The sequence below is a fragment of the Caloenas nicobarica genome, chromosome 19, assembly GCF_036013445.1.
Source record: "Caloenas nicobarica isolate bCalNic1 chromosome 19, bCalNic1.hap1, whole genome shotgun sequence".
Taxonomy (NCBI): Eukaryota; Metazoa; Chordata; class Aves; order Columbiformes; family Columbidae; genus Caloenas; species Caloenas nicobarica.
The window spans coordinates 10,303,909-10,322,111 of record NC_088263.1 but is presented as its reverse complement, the minus strand read 5'-3'; the positions used below and the strand labels follow the sequence as shown (position 1 = coordinate 10,322,111).

The 18,203-nt window shown below is 42.6% G+C and overlaps 2 protein-coding genes and 1 non-coding gene across 6 annotated transcripts in view; all 3 read left to right on the top strand.

Annotated features, from left to right (window-relative positions):
• The first annotated feature begins 302 nt into the window (after positions 1 to 302).
• Positions 303 to 4,113, top strand: ZBTB6 (zinc finger and BTB domain containing 6). Its single transcript, XM_065648594.1, has one exon. It carries the CDS (start codon positions 303 to 305, stop codon positions 1,584 to 1,586), a length of 1,284 nt encoding a protein of 427 aa, XP_065504666.1. The 3' UTR covers positions 1,587 to 4,113.
• A 562-nt stretch (positions 4,114 to 4,675) lies between these two features.
• RC3H2 (ring finger and CCCH-type domains 2) overlaps positions 4,676 to 18,203 on the top strand; it is a 33,864-nt gene continuing 20,336 nt past the window's right edge. For 3 of the 4 annotated variants that reach the window (XM_065648634.1, XM_065648636.1, XM_065648637.1), the window contains exons 1-9: positions 4,676 to 4,754; positions 12,693 to 12,989; positions 14,399 to 14,516; positions 14,954 to 15,187; positions 15,522 to 15,697; positions 15,994 to 16,194; positions 16,585 to 16,717; positions 16,966 to 17,084; positions 17,467 to 17,579. In XM_065648634.1, coding sequence (XP_065504706.1) covers positions 12,759 to 12,989; positions 14,399 to 14,516; positions 14,954 to 15,187; positions 15,522 to 15,697; positions 15,994 to 16,194; positions 16,585 to 16,717; positions 16,966 to 17,084; positions 17,467 to 17,579 — 1,325 coding nt within the window. In that variant the 5' untranslated portion in view covers positions 4,676 to 4,754; positions 12,693 to 12,758. Of the gene's footprint in view, positions 4,755 to 8,642; positions 8,913 to 12,692; positions 12,990 to 14,398; positions 14,517 to 14,953; positions 15,188 to 15,521; positions 15,698 to 15,993; positions 16,195 to 16,584; positions 16,718 to 16,965; positions 17,085 to 17,466; positions 17,580 to 18,203 lie in introns of those variants that run through there. The other variant, XM_065648635.1, reaches the window with a different exon arrangement.
• On the top strand, positions 16,388 to 16,499 carry LOC135996705 (small nucleolar RNA SNORD90). Its single transcript, XR_010607301.1, has one exon. It is a non-coding gene; the product is annotated as a small nucleolar RNA SNORD90 (small nucleolar RNA).

The window sequence follows — 18,203 nt, the reverse complement described above, 5'->3', positions numbered from 1 at the left end:
CTCATTGCCCGCCGCGGGAACGGCGCCGCCGGAGGGGGCGGGCGGCCGGTGCCGGAAGGGGCGGGGGAAGCGCTTCCGGGGCGCTGCGGCACGGGGGAGCGCGCAGCGGAGCGGGGACCGGCCGGGCCGCGGCCGGTGAGTGCGGCGGAGCGCGGGCGCGGCCGGGGGAGCGGCGGGCGGCTCTGCGGAGCCCGGCAGCCGCCGCGGGGCAGCGAGGCCTTGGGCGGGCCCTGCCGGCGGGGGCGGGCTGCGCTCGGCGGGACTCTCCGGCGGGGCCGGTGCCTCCCCGCGGGCCGGGCGCCATGGCCGCGGACTCGGAGGTGCTGCACTTCCAGTTCGAGCAGCAGGGCGATGCCGTGCTGCAGAAGATGAACCTCCTGCGGCAGCAGAACCTCTTCTGCGACGTCTCCATTTACATCAACGACACGGAGTTCCAGGGGCACAAGGTGATCTTCGCCGCCTGCTCCACCTTCATGCGGGATCAGTTTCTGCTCAACCAGTCCAGGCAGGTGCGGATCACCATCCTGCAGAGTGCCGAGGTGGGCAGGAAGCTGCTGCTCTCCTGCTACACCGGCGCTCTGGAAGTCAAAAAGAAGGAGCTGCTGAAGTACCTGACCGCCGCCAGCTACCTGCAGATGGTTCACATCGTGGAGAAATGTACCGAGGCTTTGTCAAAATACTTGGAGATCGATGCTTCCATGGAGAGCGGTGACCAGGCTGTGGAGGGGTGTCATTCCTCGGATGCTGAACTGAGAAACGGGGATGAGCTTTTGGAGAAAGACTGTGAAATAATTGAGATCTCTGAAGACAGCCCAGTGACTGTAGAATACCCTGTGAAACAGGAGAAGGGGGACATCTCACGGCCCACAGTGCAGAGCTTGATCTCAGAAAGAAAGGACACAAAAACCCCGGAAATATCAACGGTTGAAATCGGATACAAGGATGATGAAATCTGTATCTTCAGAATGGATTCTATGAGCGTAGCAAATGTGGAAAATGATCATTTTCCTCAGCCTTGCACATCCTCTAAAACAAACTTATATTTTCCAGAAACTCAGCATTCCTTGATAAATTCGACGGTTGAAAGCAGAAATACAGAAATGTCAGGAAATCACTTTCAGGCTTTTGTCGGTGACAGTGCAGAAGGAACTTCTAGTCTGGTGAATGGGCTCCAGAGCCTGGAGGATTCTGGCAATTCGTGGCGGCACCAGTGTCCAAAGTGTCCGAGGGGATTTCTGCATCTTGAGAACTATCTCAGACATCTAAAAATGCACAAACTCTTCTTGTGTTTGCAGTGTGGCAAAACATTTACGCAAAAAAAGAATCTCAACAGACATATCCGGGGTCACATGGGCATCCGGCCCTTCCAGTGCATGGTGTGCTTGAAGACCTTCACTGCCAAAAGTACCCTCCAGGATCACCTGAACATCCACAGCGGCGATAGGCCCTACAAGTGCCACTGTTGTGACATGGACTTTAAACACAAGTCCGCTCTTAAAAAGCATTTAACTTCAGTTCATGGAAGGAGTAGCAGTGAAAAACCAAACCTGAACACTATTACAAAAGTTAAAATAGACTATGATTAACGGAAGGGTGTTGTGAAGCCAGGCTCCACAAAAAGCTCCTGCCTAGTGAAATCCTAGATACAGATCCCCACATAATGGAGAGAAGCACAAATATGTGACTGGTGAGCAAAGACAGGCCTTGCGAGAAGCAGACTTGCCTTTTGCATTAAGATTGCTATTTTAAGTGCGAAAAAGGTGTTTAGTAGTTGAAAGTAAACTGCAAAATACGGGAAACAATTTCATGCTTCCATTATTCTGGATGCATTCTGATTTTCTCCCCAATTATATTTTATGCTCCCCTGTTTCAAGGGCAGGCGCTGCTGATTTTCAAACTGTCAGTGATACTGCAATAAGCTGAAGCATGAGCCATGATGTTCCTGATGTAGAATGGTTAAGGAAAGGCGATGTTTGTGTTTATTCAGCACGTGAGTCATTCCCACCCAGTTCATGTACCATTTCTGGCGAAATCACCTCCTTACTTGCCCAGACTTTGCAAGATCTTTCAGCAGAAAGAAGGCATGTTTTCATAAGCAAGTCTATGATATTTAAGAAAGAACACACAGCAAAGAAAAATTAGTCAAGGAAGCTTTCAAATTGCCTCTTGCCAATAGAGAATTGGTAACGGAAACAAAACAGGATCGTCTCGCGGTTCATTTTTAACTGGGTAGTCTCATTAGAAGCACTTGCTTTCAGTTTTATGAATGAGTGCTGATTTTTTCTAAACTTTTCTTCTAATTTTTTTTTCTGTCATACCAGTGTTTTGTGACTAATTCCAATTCAGTTAGTCTTGTTTGTTGAGTTGTAACATTTGCCTTCATTTTTTTACAAATCCTAGACATTACACTGATGTGAAAAATTAAGCTGTGTGCTGTTATGTAATAGCAGTTTCTACGTTAATTTTGAAAAATAATCCTTTATATCTTATTAGGAATGGCTTAGACATAGAGGTCTTCTCATACTCTAATTCTGTGATACAGTAAACCAGTAACTAGGTGTGTTTGGATAGGTGTGTTTGTACTTTGTCAAAGGTCATTTCAATTTCATCGCAAGCTTTGGAAGCCCCATAACGCAGAATCTTTATCCTGTACCTGTCTTTGACTGGAATGTGTTTCTTCTCCTTAATGTGATATGAATAAAGAGTCAACGCAGTTGTTAATATGAGATAATGGTACTTACATTAGGTTCTGTCTAGTTAGCAAAAAGCAGTAGTTGTTGCTCGTGCCTGTACCATGAGGGTACACTTTCCTCCAGGTTTCAGAAATGCTGTTACAAAGTTCTTGCTTTGAGTTCAGAAGTCTGGCCCATGTGCTCCATCATCTGGCTGTTTTAAAATCCAAGACAATAGTTGTTAGTGTCAGTTAACAGGTTGCATTTATTTTCCTTCCCTGTGTGAGTGCACCAGCCATTGTTTGGGGGTTTGTTTATCAGCTACGGGAGGGGTTAGGTGGATACAACATCTACTGTGCAGGTCCCTGTTCTTATCTGTAATGGGCATGGGCAGCTGTGCCAGCTTTATTACTCTCTTCATCTATGGGAAAACTTAGCTGAAGAGGTTTTAAATTGTTGTGATAATTACTATAGTTAAAAGGTTTGCGAGTCATGTATGGTACAAACACCTGACATTTTGCAAAAAAAATCTCTTTCGTAGCACTGTCTTCTGTTTGCAGTCATTAGTCACTGTTTACAGCCTTTTGGATGTGATTTGTACAGTTTGCTTGCTTTTCACACAATACTATTAATTTTGGTTCTTCATTGCATAAAGTTAAGGGTCTGATTTTCAAAAGCATGGTAATACCTGCACTTGCCCTTACTGTATTTACAGATGTTGACTTGGGTATACGTACAGGTTTGTATGTAGCTTTTCATGTGTGTCTACAGACCATCTTAGTTACTTAAACTCCTTCATCCTTGGAAGGAATTATGAAACAAGGAAAAAGTTTAACTCCCTCTCCTCATCCTTTTTACATTGGGCCGCTATTACTGTAGTTCAGTAAATAAATATATTGTGCATTTATGGGACAGATTTGGTTCAACTGTGCCTAAATTGGTTCAGTTAGTATGCATTTTTGGCAGGCGTATTATTATTATTGATAACACTTCAAAAGATCATTCTTTGGTTTTTGTCAGACTGACTTTCATAGGTGTGTGCAAGGGTATTTTCCTGCGCATCAAAGGAGAAACGGAGGCTGATCTTTTAAAGTTCTGTGGGAGCAGGACTGCGAGGTTTTTTGGTCTGTTGTTATATTGCATGTAAACACGAGAGGGAATTGTGTTGTGTGACGGGCCAACAGCATGTTCTGTTCAGTGGCTAGAGTGTCTCGGTAACCTTTGTGAACAAAACCTGACTAAAAGGTGTTTCCTCTCCCCTTTCCACACATGTAACCACTTGTCCAGTCATAATGCAATAAACGAAATGCAAACAAGACATTGTTTCAGAAATACATATGCGTTCTTCTAATCACAGTTAAATAATTCTGTGCATACCTCAGAACTTATTCTTTTGGCTATGACGAGTAAACAAGATACTGTAAAAAATATATGGTGTTCAAGTGGCAGTCATTTAGTAATGTCGTATTTTGTCCTCCGGAAGGGTTTACCAGCGGCACCGGCTTTCTCCTCAGAAATCAGAACTCCACAGGCCTTGGTTAAAATACCTGGTGAGGTCTTTGTGAGCGAGCAGAGGAACGACGCTCCCCGCTCCGACCCCCTCATCCTCCTGAGCGCTAGTAATAACCAAGTTACTGATCACAGTTTAAAAAGAAAAGTAAATAATCGACACCCGCAGCGGAGACGCGACGCTGCAGGTCTCCGAGCCCCTCGGGCGCCACCGAGGCTAGGCGGGCCGCCAGGGGGCGCTGGCGGCGGGTCACGTGGGCCGGCGCGTCTGCGCCGCCGTCTCGATGGTAGCTCCCCAGCGCCGGCTCCCACAACGCCCCGCGACGCCCCGCCCACCGCCGCGGTCACGTGCGGGGCGGTGGCGGGCGCGGCGCGGCCGTTGGGCTCTCGCGCGGCGGCGGGCGGGTCTCGCGAGAGGGGGCGGGGCGGCGCTCCCGGCTGTCAGCGCGATGAGGAGGCGCCGCCGAGGCCCCCGCCGCTGCCTCCGCCGGGCCGCGCCGCGCTGCCCGCCCCATGGCGTGTGAGAGGCCGGGGCCGCCGCCTGCTCCCGGCCCCGCCGCCCCCGCCTCGCAGGTAGGAGCGGGCTGGGCGGGGGCGGCCGGCGCGGGGGACGCGGTGACCCGGTAGGGCTCCGCCCGCTCCCCCCCCCCCCCCCCCCGCTCCGACGCCCCCCGCCTCTTCCCCGGCGCCCTGCGGGGTCCCTGCGCTGCGGAATCCGGGCGGGGAGCGAGGCCGGGCCTCGCCCGCCGAGCGCGGCCTGTCAGCGCCCCCGCCCCGCCGGGGACCGGCCGCCGCTGCGGCGCGGGAGAGGGGGCTGCGGGGCCGCTAGGCCGCTGGGCCGGCCGGGGGCCGTGGGGCAGCCATTTGGCGGCGGCTCCGAGGTGACGGCGAGGGCCGGGGTCGGGCACAGGTGCGCGGCTGCTGGCAGCGGCCTGGTGAGGGGGCGAGGCTGCGGGGGGACCCGCCGGGCCTGCCCGCCCGGGCTGCTGCGCTCTGCGCTGGCAGCGGGAGGCTCCCGGTTACCTCCCCTCGGGCCGCCCGGGCCGGTGCTGTGGTGTTCTCCGGTGCAGAGGAGAATCGCGCCGGTGCCATGAGTATTCCCGATCTTGTGGAGCTGTGCTTGGGGGTAATGGTGGAAAATGGGCCCTGGAACTGCACCCATTATGTCACGTTTAACGTGTCTTAAACAAAAAACCCAAAACGACTGACCAGGAAAAGCGTGTCTGAGTTGTGCTGATGCTTGAGGTGCACACAGGATTTTAAGTGAAGCTTTAGACGTCAGCACAAGGCACAGAAAAAGGCAGCGGTGTCACTGGAGGGTGAGGAGCGATCAGTTACAGTCAGGGTTCAAAGTGGGGCGGTGTGTATCTTTAATGAGAGAAAATAATGGCAAAGTTTAGGCCGACAACCAGGAAAATTCCTAATTGAGGTCTGTTTTGCTACTACAAACTTAGATTTTTGGTTGCGTTTAACTGTAATTCCTCTTATGGTCATTCTTTTATGCCCATTATAGCTATATCATAATGGTGAAACAGAAATTGAAAATAGCTCTTCGGATTACAAAGGTGCAAATTTGTAATTGTGACGGAAAATATTTTCTCATTTTAAATGAGAACCAACAAGTACAATTGTAAATCCTGTGAATCAAAATACTCTTATTGACCTTTGGTCTGTGTTAAATATCTGTGGAAATTCTAGAAATTGAAGGTTGTGTTGCTAATATAAGTATTCTGTGAAGCACTGAATTCTTCATTTTTGTAATTAATCACTTTCCCAAGACCTGCATGCCTTGTTAACGAACTTTTCATTGTTTCCGCAACATAAGCAAAGCTTGCCACAAGAAAAGATTTCTTGTTAACTTGTGCTCCTGTCATGTTTGAGGTCTGGCCATTTCTCTCAGAAATACTCAATTCCAACAGCTGTAGTGTCAGTGCTTGAGATATCTCAAATTCAAGATCTAGTATTGAGTATTGATCCCTTTTAATCAAGGCTTAGATTTACAATAGATAGGATATTTATGGTACCCACAGGGTAATAGCTAGTAGTGTTTTTGTTAGATGTATGGTACGTTTCATTTAGTAAGATTTTGCGTACCCCTTGATGGGATCAGTGGAAGTGATCTCACTGACTGGACAATCCCAATGAAAGGAAAAAAAAATGTATATCCCTGGGCCTATTAAGGTATTCTGTAGGAACTTGAAAAATGCTTTCCAACTCCAGTGGAACCCTCTGTTTCCTTGCCTATGTCTCAGAATGGAATTGGTATTTATTTTATAAAATGTATAGTTTAAACATGGAGGTCATGGGTTAAAAAAAAAAAGTGGGGGAGGGAGTACCAGGAACTAAGCTGTACGTGAGAGTCCTTGTTCTCTGAAAATATTAATGAAGAGTAAGGAATTCTTCAGTGTGTCTCTTCTTGAAGTAATTGTGTCAAAACAGATCTGCTTAGAGATAGATTCCCTTTCTCTGCATTCAGTGTAAGCTCAACTGATTTTGATGACAGAGAAATTTTTTCATTTATTTGCCCTTCAGTTAGTCCTAAAAAGTCAATACGGTTATAGGAGCTGAATTCGTATCGGGCTCGTGGCAAGGACAAACTCTCCTTTCAGTGACACCTACAAAGCACAAAAAACCCCACAGTGGCATTACATAAGTATGTAGGAAACTTTTAAAATCTACTCACAGGATTTCTGCTTGCGACACTCGAACAGGAAAGAGCAAATGTGAACTGCTGAGCATCCACTGACTCTGGTGTTGACGTGGGGGATTTACCTCTGAAGTGGGTGAACTGCAGCAGCCACTGAGCAACTGTGAACTTATATCAGAGAATCGTACCCCTGCTCACAAGGAGTTATTCTTCAGCTGTGTTTCAGGGAGAGAGAGGGGATCTAAGCTTTAATTTTTTAAGACGACAGGAAGCGAAGTATCCTGTAGGCATTTTGGCAAAATGTAGTGTGGATAGAGATACATATTCTAGTATGTCACCAAGTTTTCTCTTTTCTGGAATTTAAATTTGCCTGTAGATACTCTCCATAGCATTAACATTCAGTGGGAAAAAAAATCATTGAAATACCATCTTTAATAACCGTTAAAGATTCTGCTTTATATATAGAATTTGCACGTGATATAAGGAGATTTACATGTGACACATATTATGGAACGTAGAAATAAGCGAGTCTGCTCTGTAAAGAGGATTTATTTTAATTTCAAGCCATCATAGCTGAATGATGCAAAGCTATTATGGGGATGGCCCTTTTCTAAGCCTTTAAGGAAGCTAGTTTTTTACATCTGTAGATAATGGGTGTTGAAGAGAAATGAATAAAAGGTTCTAGCCCTTTCAGAGAATAATTTAATACTGATAACTTGATTATGTGGATGCTACATTTTCAACGTAGTCAGGATGCTTTCAGAACTGCATAATTTAGGAAGGAAGGCTTGGAAAAGCTATCTCCTTGTAGTGCAAACAAATGATTAATCTGCAAAATGGAAAATTATAATGGAGATCACTTAGAAAAATACCATAATCTCTGCAGTCAATATTAAGAGCAAGTCAACATCAAGGACTCTTTAATTTAGTGATCAAAAATCAATTGAATTCTAAGATTTGGATTTAAATCCACAGTGGGATTGTAATTGGACTACCTTAATTTGTGAAAATGCCATATAATCCCAGAAGTTTTTCAAGGTTTTCCTTTGTTTAGCACTGACAGAATTATTCCATGTTGCGTTCTCGTGCAAGCTCTGCTTACTAGACTTTCCTTTGCCTGTGTCCCCAAGGGAGCTGATCGAGCAGGTCTCAGCAGAGCAGACCGAACGTGGAGCTACTTCTGTTCAGACACATGGCTGCTGCTGATCCTTCTCTTGTTTTCCCTGGGCGTTTGCCTGGGCTGTGGGGAACTGAGCATAAGCCTTCAACCCTTCCTTGAAAAGAGATGAAACCTGCCTATCTTGCATTTTGGTCGATGCCCTGGCTCAGGGCGATGTGCAGCTTTGAAGGGGATCCCTCCCTGCCTCACGTTGAACCTGTTTGGCTTCGAAGAGAAGAAAGTTTTCTCAGGTTGAACCCCATGCTGCTCAGCAGCCAGGGCAGGGAGCTGGGGAGGAGGCACTGTGTTTTCTTTATGCCTTGCTCAAAGAACTATACCTAGATTTGATCCAAGGGCTGATTAGGAAAAATGCACAAATGATCTTTAAAAATGAAACAAAATCCAAGTTGTCTGCTTGGGCAGCTGAAGACGAGGCTGCAGTTGTCTTTGAATATTCAGTCCTTTTATGTGTGAGGAATAGCTTCAAGGGGAGGGACTGAAATTGCCTCGTCTCTAATGTACGTGTTTTAAAAGTAATTGAATTTGTATCTCATATTGTAAATGAGAAATCTAGTCACTGAACTAAGATGCAAGGTAACGCAGCACTACTAACTAAAGAATATCCCTTCCTATATTTTTGTGTAAAGTTGTTGAACTCCTGAGGTCGTTAACTTCTGGTGTGGAGAAGTGAACATCTCCTTCTGGCCCCTAAGCCTTGGATAAAGGTAGACTATAAGATAAAGCATTGTCATCAGAACTTCTAATCAGCTGGTCCAGGCACTGTTTGGCTCGACGTACCGGCTCAGCGTCCTGCGGGGGGTTCTGAGACCTCTCCTGGCTTAACAAGTATCAATACTGAACTCCAGAGAGCAAGTGCCGTATGTTCAGCATTGCTCTTCATAGATCAAGCCCTGCGTCTTTAAAGGTTTGTTGGAATTCCCACAGATTTGTGTCATGTCCCTACCTTCCAGATAGCCCTTTGTTATATCTGAACAAAATGTGATATTTTGGGGCTGGGCTCTGGTTGGCTGGCTGCGTATGTGCTGATAGATCAGAAAAGCAGGCAGAACAGATGGTGGTGCTGGAGCCTTTCCTGAGAAGTGTGCAAATTTGGACCTTTTTCCAGATAGCAACTTTCATGGAATGTATATACATGTCAGATGTGATAGGTCTCTATCGGGTTGGCTCAAAAATGATCCAGGGGTCCTGAGGTTCGTGTGGAACAGGAACAGGCTAACTGAAAGCACCATCACCTAAGCTTGGTTTCTTTAGGAAATGAGAATTAAATTAATAATGTCCAACGGTGGTTGAGTAAATACAATGACTTGGATTAGTTGTAAAGAATGTCATGGGATTAGGTAGCTAAAAGTTAATGTAAAATAAGAACATGTAAATCTTACCACTTGCAGTGTTTGTAAATGGTACCGCTATTCAGGAAAGGTTTTGGGGCTTCACCTTCCTCCACCCCTTCCAATTTCATCAAATATTCTGGTCTAAAATTATAGTGACAAAATGAGTCATTCATCGTGGTTGCTACACTCCATTGCAACCATTTCTGCAGTGGGAAAATGTTATTGTATTAGAAAAATTACTTAACTGTAATAGTTTTTATTTATTATGCAATTTCTGAGCTTAGACTTGTGCATTTTTCAGTTTGTCATCTGAAGTATTACATCTAATAGTAATACTATAAAATTTATTGCAACTATACTATGTAAACATCTTCTAAGTAAAATCTCCCATGTCTTTTCAACCTGTTTACCTTGTATGTTTGGCCAGTTTCTGCATCAGCAGTTTTGGGGGGGATTTTTTGCAGGGTGCTTCTACTAATACTTTGATGGGGAAGAGAAGTCCTGTGTATGTGTAGCAATAGATAGACCGGGGGTGATGGTACAAACTGAGTATACTGCCTGTTAAAAACAACCCCAAAGTGATTTCTACTTTGCTGCCTTATTATGCTTTCCTCCTTGTGTTTGCTCCGTTTGGAGCACTGGAGCGATTTGTTCTTCAAGAGGACATCCCTGAAACACATTGGTTCTGACAAGGAGCAAGAATCTATTAAACATTTGGCTTACGCTTTCTGTAGAAGGCGACATGGTAATTAGGAGATTGTTTTCTTAACACACTGGAGTGCAAGAATGGCAGGATAGCTGGCGTGGTTCGCGGAGTCTGGAGACTTCTCTGTGTGTGGCTGCTTGAAGTTTGGGGAGTTGAGGGCTTTCCCCAGCTGTTTGCTGACTTAATTAATTTTTTTTCCTGTCAAGAAATCTGAAGGTCAACACATGCTTATTGGAGTCTGTCATTTATGATGATTAAATACCCAGAGATAGATCTTTAAAAATTGGTGGTGCATGCTTTAAGAATCTGTTGTTTCATTTCTGTGCTGGTCAGGAAAACAAACAATAATATTTTAAAAGCTTGTAAATAGAGAGGTGCTGTTTCTTGCGAGTCTCTGAAGTATCTGTGAAGACTGAACGTGGGTACGTCTTGGAGCAGAGATTCCTGCGTTTGAGATCATCAAGGAGCAGAGTGGAAATGGAGACTGTTTGCTAGTGACCGACAACATCTCAGCAGCTGAGCTGTGTGTGTCCTGGCCTTTTTTAACTTTTCCCCGTATGAGTCATGGCAGCAGCACACCGGTTTGTGCTGTTGGCCGTGTTGTGCGTTCCGGCAGGCGCAAAACCACCGACAGCGTTCCTAGGTCAGCAGCGCTGCTGTGAGGATCGCAACACTGCTGGGCTGCTGGCACAAAGCTTTCAGGAGAGCACTGGCTGTGAAGCTTCACGCTGCCATTCTGCACAGCTCTTGTCCTGCTGGTCTGGGAGGGAAGCTGAAGTAGATGTGCTAAGGACATAGTGAGATTCTTGATAGAGGCTTTAAAAATCTTTCTAGGCATGTTGGCTCTTTGTTTGGTTTTGCTTTTGTTTTGCTTTTGAATTTCCTTGGTTAAAAGATATATGTAGCAATAGCAGATTAAAGGGGACTGCAGGTTTTTTTCATCCCTACGAGAGCTTTGATTGTGCCTTCCTAGAAGTTGGGTGAAAATCTATTTTGCCCAATGTATGTGAATATTCTGGCTTGTGTTGAACGTGTTACATCAGCAGTTTGGTTTTGAAGGGACAGGTTCAACCTTCAGTGTGTTGTGTTTTACATTTACCATGGGAATTTGTTTGGGGGAAAAATTGCTGCATAATATTGAAAAGCTCACTGAGATAAGGACAGCGTGTACGAGTATCCTGTTACTTAAAAGACACTGAATGTTCATAGTACTAAATAGAATTTCTAAACAGATGGTCATAATTAACATAAATGAGATCCACAGATAAGTCTATTTGGTGTTCTAGTGATTGTTTCAATGATCTGATACTTTAGCATTAATTAACTGTAGCACAGCCAACAATGGAATTGCAGTAAAGAGTTACCGAATTCAAATGGGGAGGGGAGATCTCAGCTTCCTCAAAACAATTACCTTTTTCTGTCATGGGAGAAAAAAAAATAGAATGTTAAACATGTAATTAAAACATTTGTGTATTTGCATTTCTAACAAGCCGCTGGGAGGAGCTTTTTCCCAGCCTTGAAGTGAACTAACTGGTCTGTAGGTTGTGCAGAAAGTCAATATCATTGCACATCGCAGCCAAGGGTGGAGCTGCGGATTGAAATCTTCACGATGAAAGCTTGAATGGAAACGGTTTGGATGATCTTTGGCCTGTTATCTTTTTCAAGAACATAAGTTACATTAGATGGGGTGTCTTTCAGAACAACCTCTATAAATCCGTATTTTCTTTGGAATATATTTATGTAAATGATTTGCATGGTACTACTGCGCTGTTTCAAGAGAAGAGACTTAATAGCAAGCCAACTGAAGTTATTGCTTGCTTTATCATAAGTTTTGTCCTAAATACCTGGACTTTCAACATATCAGAGGTTTTCTTGCTGTGTGTTCTTGGAAGTGGAGTTGCATTGTGTAAGGTAGAGATGTGAAAAGCAAAACTGAATGCAGCGATCTCTGCCCTTGAGTGCTCTGGTGGGTTCTTGGGAGAAAAAGGCGAAATAACAAAAAAGACTCATACAACTAAAATCTAATTACTCATTCTTTTAGTGTTTTCTTATGGTTTTTCACTTATGTTAATTGATTTTTTTTTTAATAGAAAGAGAATGTGTCTTAAAAAAAAAAAGATGTGTTAGTTTAGTGTCTGATTGAGTCTGAGTAAGGTTTGCAGAAGGAAGGTATTGTTACACTTCACCTCAAATGGAAAGAACATTTTAACTCCCCTCCCTGAAAAAAAGACCCAAAACTGTATGTTCTCCCTGTCCCAGAGCCACTGCACTTCCAGGGCTGCTTTCAGGGTTTTGAAAACTCGAGGTTTGGTGAGGTAGTGTGAGAGATGGTTACTGTGATTCATGCCTTTGTGCTTTCTGTGCCAATAATTGTCTTCCTCTTCCTACACTAAAGGTGTATTTAATCCTCTGAGAAGAACTTTAATGCCATGTGAATAGGTTCTACTTCAGCTTATGGTAGTCTGCATTAATTCAGTTCATGAGCCTTTTCTGGTACATTTATTAGACTAACACAAAGCTGGGGTTTTTTCAACGCAAGGATTTATTTTTATTGTGTAAAATATTGAATTGGTGGGGGGTTTTTTTAATTAAAATAATTCTAAATTATCAGAAAGCATGTTTTAAACACTCTGTTATTCACTTACAGCTGCCAAAACATAGTACAGTGAAATAATGGTCTGCTAGCCTGCTAAACAAGTGTCCAGCTTCCACAATGCCTGTGCAGGCAGCTCAGTGGACAGAATTTCTGTCCTGCCCAATCTGCTACAACGAGTTTGATGAGAATGTGCACAAACCCATCAGCTTAGGCTGCTCTCACACTGTCTGTAAGACCTGCCTGAACAAGCTTCATCGCAAGGCATGTCCTTTCGACCAGACTGCCATCAACACAGACATCGATGTGCTTCCTGTCAACTTTGCACTCCTCCAGTTAGTTGGAGCCCAGGTATGGTTTAAGCAGCTCTTTGTTTTGCCACTTTGTGTTATCACCATTTACATGCCAGTTGCAATACATGTGCTGATTGTTTTCCTTCGTTTTAGTCTAAAAAATTGTAAGATTAACTTTGTAATATTTAGAAGTCCATACATATTCTTGAAAGCAGTGACACCATTTTCAGGACCATCTTCTCATAAAATATTCTAGTTGTAAGCTTAATTTTGGTTCAAAAGGCTCCTGAACGGTGACTGGAGAAAAATACCCATTAGCAAATAGACAATTATCTGTCACAATTGTCATTAGAAAGGTGAACCTGCAGATTACACTTATTCATCATACTCTTGCAAGGAATCTTGTTTCTACATGTCGCATGTTTGAAAGCAGCTAGCTGTTTAACCAAGTTTCAGAAATATGTGTGTATTTTTTTTTTAAAAAAAGCGCATGATGATGGCTTTTTGGTTGCGTTTTCAGACACAGGCTAATCAGGCCAGGAATGTTCCCTCTGCTGTCTCGCAGCAGTGGCAAAACAGCAATTATATAATCAGTACTGCGCTTTATGGAGACTAAATAAGTCTGTCCACCTTCTGCTGATTCATATTCTTTTTCATATTACTCTCACTGTAACACCTTGGTGATGCAGTAAGGAGACGCTTTTTAAGTTGTTTTTTAATGTCTTATCACGTGAATTGGCACAGCTATTGGTAATAACATGATCTATATCAAAGTGGTTTGTTTCTCAAGTTCACATGTCCCTTTTTTTATTTCTAAGTTTGTGTCAAATCACTGCCTTGATCTTACAACATTCATTTTCCTGGTCTTCCAACTTCTTGCAATGTCTTTCAAACAACTTAATGTATTGTGACTAATACTCCCTCTATTTTCATTGTCTGACCTTGTTATCCTACTTTGAGTTTTTTCCACCGAGTTAAGCTTCTAGTTCTTCTCTTTGAAGATTTTTCGCATGCCCAAATTATGCTTAAATTATTTTTTAACTTTGATTTTGATTTTTTCATGTTATTTTCTTGCCAGTTAATTTTGTCTTATAACTTAGTCTGTCTGCAGTAGATCATGCTGATCTTGCACACTGATCATCCTCTCCCATCTTGTGTTCTTCATCTTTCAAGTACCTTCTCATTAGACCTTGGCTATTGTTTTCTGTCCTACTTCTGTTCCTAATGTGTTGAGTACTAACAAAGTTAATCTTGCATCACCCTGATCCTCGTCTTGAGTCTTTTTTGTTATTCCTTACTACATTTTACATACCTTGGGTGGGTCCTGTCTTTCACTTCTCTAAAAAGCAGTGTAAATCTGCAGGGTTGTGTAATTAATATAGAGATGCCGGTACCATCATAGGCACATGAGTGGGTCAGCTGGGTATATATAATTCTCCCCCTTCCCCCCGCTTTGTGTTTTCTTAGGTACCTGATCATCAGACAGTGAAGTTGAGTAATGTAGGAGAGAACAAACATTATGAAGTAGCAAAGAAATGTGTTGAGGATTTGGCACTCTACTTAAAGCCATTAAGTGGAGGAAAAGGTGAGTGCTGAACCACAGAATTTTGATGTAGCTTCTAACAGCATTGTGTTTTCAGCACTGATTTGAGAAGTCAATTGGATAATCCTGTCACTTTTGTAATAACGTTTTCCTTATGTCTTTAAAAGCTTATTTACACCTGTGACACTTGATTTTTTTTAAGTTTATAAAATATTCTTTTATATTTAATAATATTTTGGGGGGCTAACTTTGCACTAAAGCTGAACTTTCCTCAGCAGATGGGTTTGATATCAATTTAAAACTTTAATTAAAATTCTTTTTGATAATGAATTACACAGAGTTGCCAAGGAAAAAGGAAGATACCTGTGACTAGTATCCGAGTCCTAGAGAAAGACTCATGCTCTTAGACATTTTTGTTTGTCTTATTCAGGTAAGTTTTTCTGATTAGAAGCACTAGTTTGCCTTTTTGCTCTTTGAAGGTGTTGCAAGCTTGAATCAGAGTGCACTGAGCCGCCCGATGCAAAGGAAGCTGGTGACGCTGGTGAACTGTCAGCTGGTGGAGGAGGAGGGTCGGGTTCGAGCCATGAGGGCAGCTCGATCCCTGGGCGAGAGAACTGTCACGGAGCTGATCCTGCAGCACCAAAATCCTCAGCAGCTTTCTGCCAACCTTTGGGCTGCTGTCAGGGCACGAGGATGCCAGTTTCTAGGACCAGGTGAGGTACCTCTAGAGTCTGCAACAGAGAGTAGATTTAGCTGTACCTTTTCTTAACACAAAAAACATTCTTTGGCAATTTCTTCTGTGTGATTGAATATTTAATTACTTCCGGTTTTCAACTTTTTGCCAGGAAGAAGGGAGGAAAAAATCACAAGTTAGAAAACTCTGCTAGCTTGAAGTCGTTTGTGGCGTTTGGTTTTTTCCTTATTAACTGTTCTTTGAAATTGTCGGGAAGCATTTCAAAAATTCTGGCAAAAGGACCAGATAAGCATGCTTTCTGCACAGTTTGTAGTGCAGTGTAACTTCCTATCTTTCGTTTTTGTGTGTTAAAGCTATGCAAGAGGAGGCACTGAAACTTGTATTACTGGCACTGGAAGATGGCTCTGCACTCTCGAGAAAAGTTCTGGTGCTTTTTGTTGTACAAAGGCTAGAACCAAGATTTCCTCAGGCCTCTAAAACGAGCATTGGTCATGTTGTGCAGCTACTGTATAGAGCGTCATGCTTTAAGGTAAGATACCAGTATTTGAAGTTTGTTATCGTGAACTAGTGCAGCTCCAGAGAACCCGACTTTCTTAGTTGGAAGTAGTAGAGTTGGTAAAGTTTTGCACCTGCGATCCTGTAAAAACTTGAAGAGTTGGCTGTTCTGCTTGTGCGCTGCTAGCCGAGTGGATGAATACATAGAAGAAAATTAAGTATATGCTAAATATACAGAAGCAATACTTTTGTGATTTGTGCTGTGTAACTGTCATTTTCTGATGGAGATTTTTTCTGGTAAAGGAGTATTTAACTATTACTGTTTATTAGGTCACTAAAAGGGATGAAGATTCTTCTCTGATGCAGCTTAAAGAAGAGTTTCGGAGTTACGAGGCTTTGCGGAGAGAACATGATGCCCAAATTGTTCACATTGCCATGGAAGCAGGACTTCGAATATCACCAGAACAATGGTCTTCCCTTCTTTATGGTGACTTGGCACATAAATCACACATGCAATCCATTATCGACAAGGTTCGTCAAAGGGATGATTTCAGTATCTTCGTATGATTAGATTTGACTACTAAATGTTATAATAAAAATCGAAGAACTGCTTAACTTTTTGTCTTTCATCATATCAAATATCAATTAGAATGAAGGGACTTTTTTCCCCTACTGTAGTGTATTCTTCATATGAAGACATTTCGTTTACCGGTAGTTTAAGACTAATTCACTTTTTTGTGTCTTATGATGAAGCTTCATAGGGCAGATTCTGAGCTGAGAAATGAATTTTCTCTCCACTGATACTCTCTATGCCATCTGAAGACACTGTGACATTTAGGAACTTGTTTAACAGAAATCTTTTTAAGATTAGTAGTTCACGGTTTGTAAGATGCAACACACTAACACTTGCTTTGTTTTCAGCTCCAATCTCCAGAGTCTTTTGCAAAGAGTGTACAAGAATTGACAATTGTCTTGCAGCGCACAGGAGATCCCGCCAACCTAAACAGGCTGAGGCCTCATTTAGAGCTCCTGGCAAACATCGATCCAAATCCAGGTACGCAAATGAAGCTTTTAAAACATTTATTTATATTTTTCATATCTAGCTAAGTAAACTGTTAAGATGATAACCTCCATTCATGGTTTCAAATTTCCCGTTAATTAATATAGTACATCATAAACTCTTCTTCAGGGCTGAGTTCTGTCCTAATACTTGGTGTTTTGACATACTGGAAGAGTGTCCTCCTATTTATGATACTACTGGAATTATTGACAGAATGACAAGCCTGCTTTTAATAATTTTAGATGCAGCATCTCCAACATGGGAGCAGCTGGAAAATGCAATGGTCGCTGTAAAGACTGTGGTACATGGGCTGGTGGATTTCATTCAGAATTACAGTAGAAAAGGCCATGAAACTCCACAGGTAATTATGCTTGATTGTTGCAGCATATGTCTTAATGTGCATTTACTGAAAGATGGAACTTTTGAAAAATTACTATTGATTTGAAATTTTTATGGAATATTTTGAATATTTATGGAATTTTCTGTGGAATAACTGATGATACTGTTATTTACTGCAGTCAGGTTTTTGGCAACATTTCTGAATATGGAATGCAGCAGAGCTCGCTGTAGTGAGGTTGATACAATGACAGAGTACTTAGCCCAGCAACAAGACATTTCCGTAGTTCTCTGATTAAAGGTGCAAAACCATGGATATGCTTTGTGTATTTTAGGCATATTTTTATGTAAATGTCTGTTAGACTCTAAGAGGAATGTCTTGTGTTTGTTTTTTTTTTTTTTAAAAGCCACAACCGAATAGCAAATATAAAACAAGTATGTGCCGAGACCTTCGCCAGCAAGGGGGATGTCCAAGAGGAACAAACTGTACGTTTGCTCATTCTCAGGAAGAGCTTGAAAAGTGAGTGTGGGAGACTTTTTGTTTGTTTGTTTTGTTTCCTTTTAAATTTAATTCCAGCAATCTCTATAGAATTTTGAAAACAGTTTATTGTGTACATTTATTCATTCAGAAGGATTTGTGAATCTCTTGAAGTGACAATTCTTTACATGAAATCGAAGGTACAGTGAAGCAATGTCTGCAAACTAATTCTGGTTTTATTTTACCTCATGTGAAGTAAAATTTCCTTTACTGAAACTGAGTCTAGGCTCAGTGTCTGTCAGGGATTTGGTTATATCACCTACAAGACTGAGAGTGTTAATTACATTTTGATTAAGGAATGAGTTATTTAGATAGTATGGTAACATCTGAATTCTTGAAGCTGTTTTCACCTAAATCCATTTTCAAAGAACTGCAGAAGTGGATCTTCTCTAAGAGGAGAGATGATCGTTGGTTACAAGGAAGACATTGATGTTCTATTTGCAGATCATTGAAAATAGGCACCAGTTTTTTGAAGTCTTGTAATTTTTTTATGTCATGTTCATCTTATTCCTTTTCTTTTGCTAGTTTTACAAATACATTAAACTTCACAGTAAGCGCTTCTAAAATTGTCTGGGTTTGTGTGTGTTTGTCCGTGTATTTGCTTAT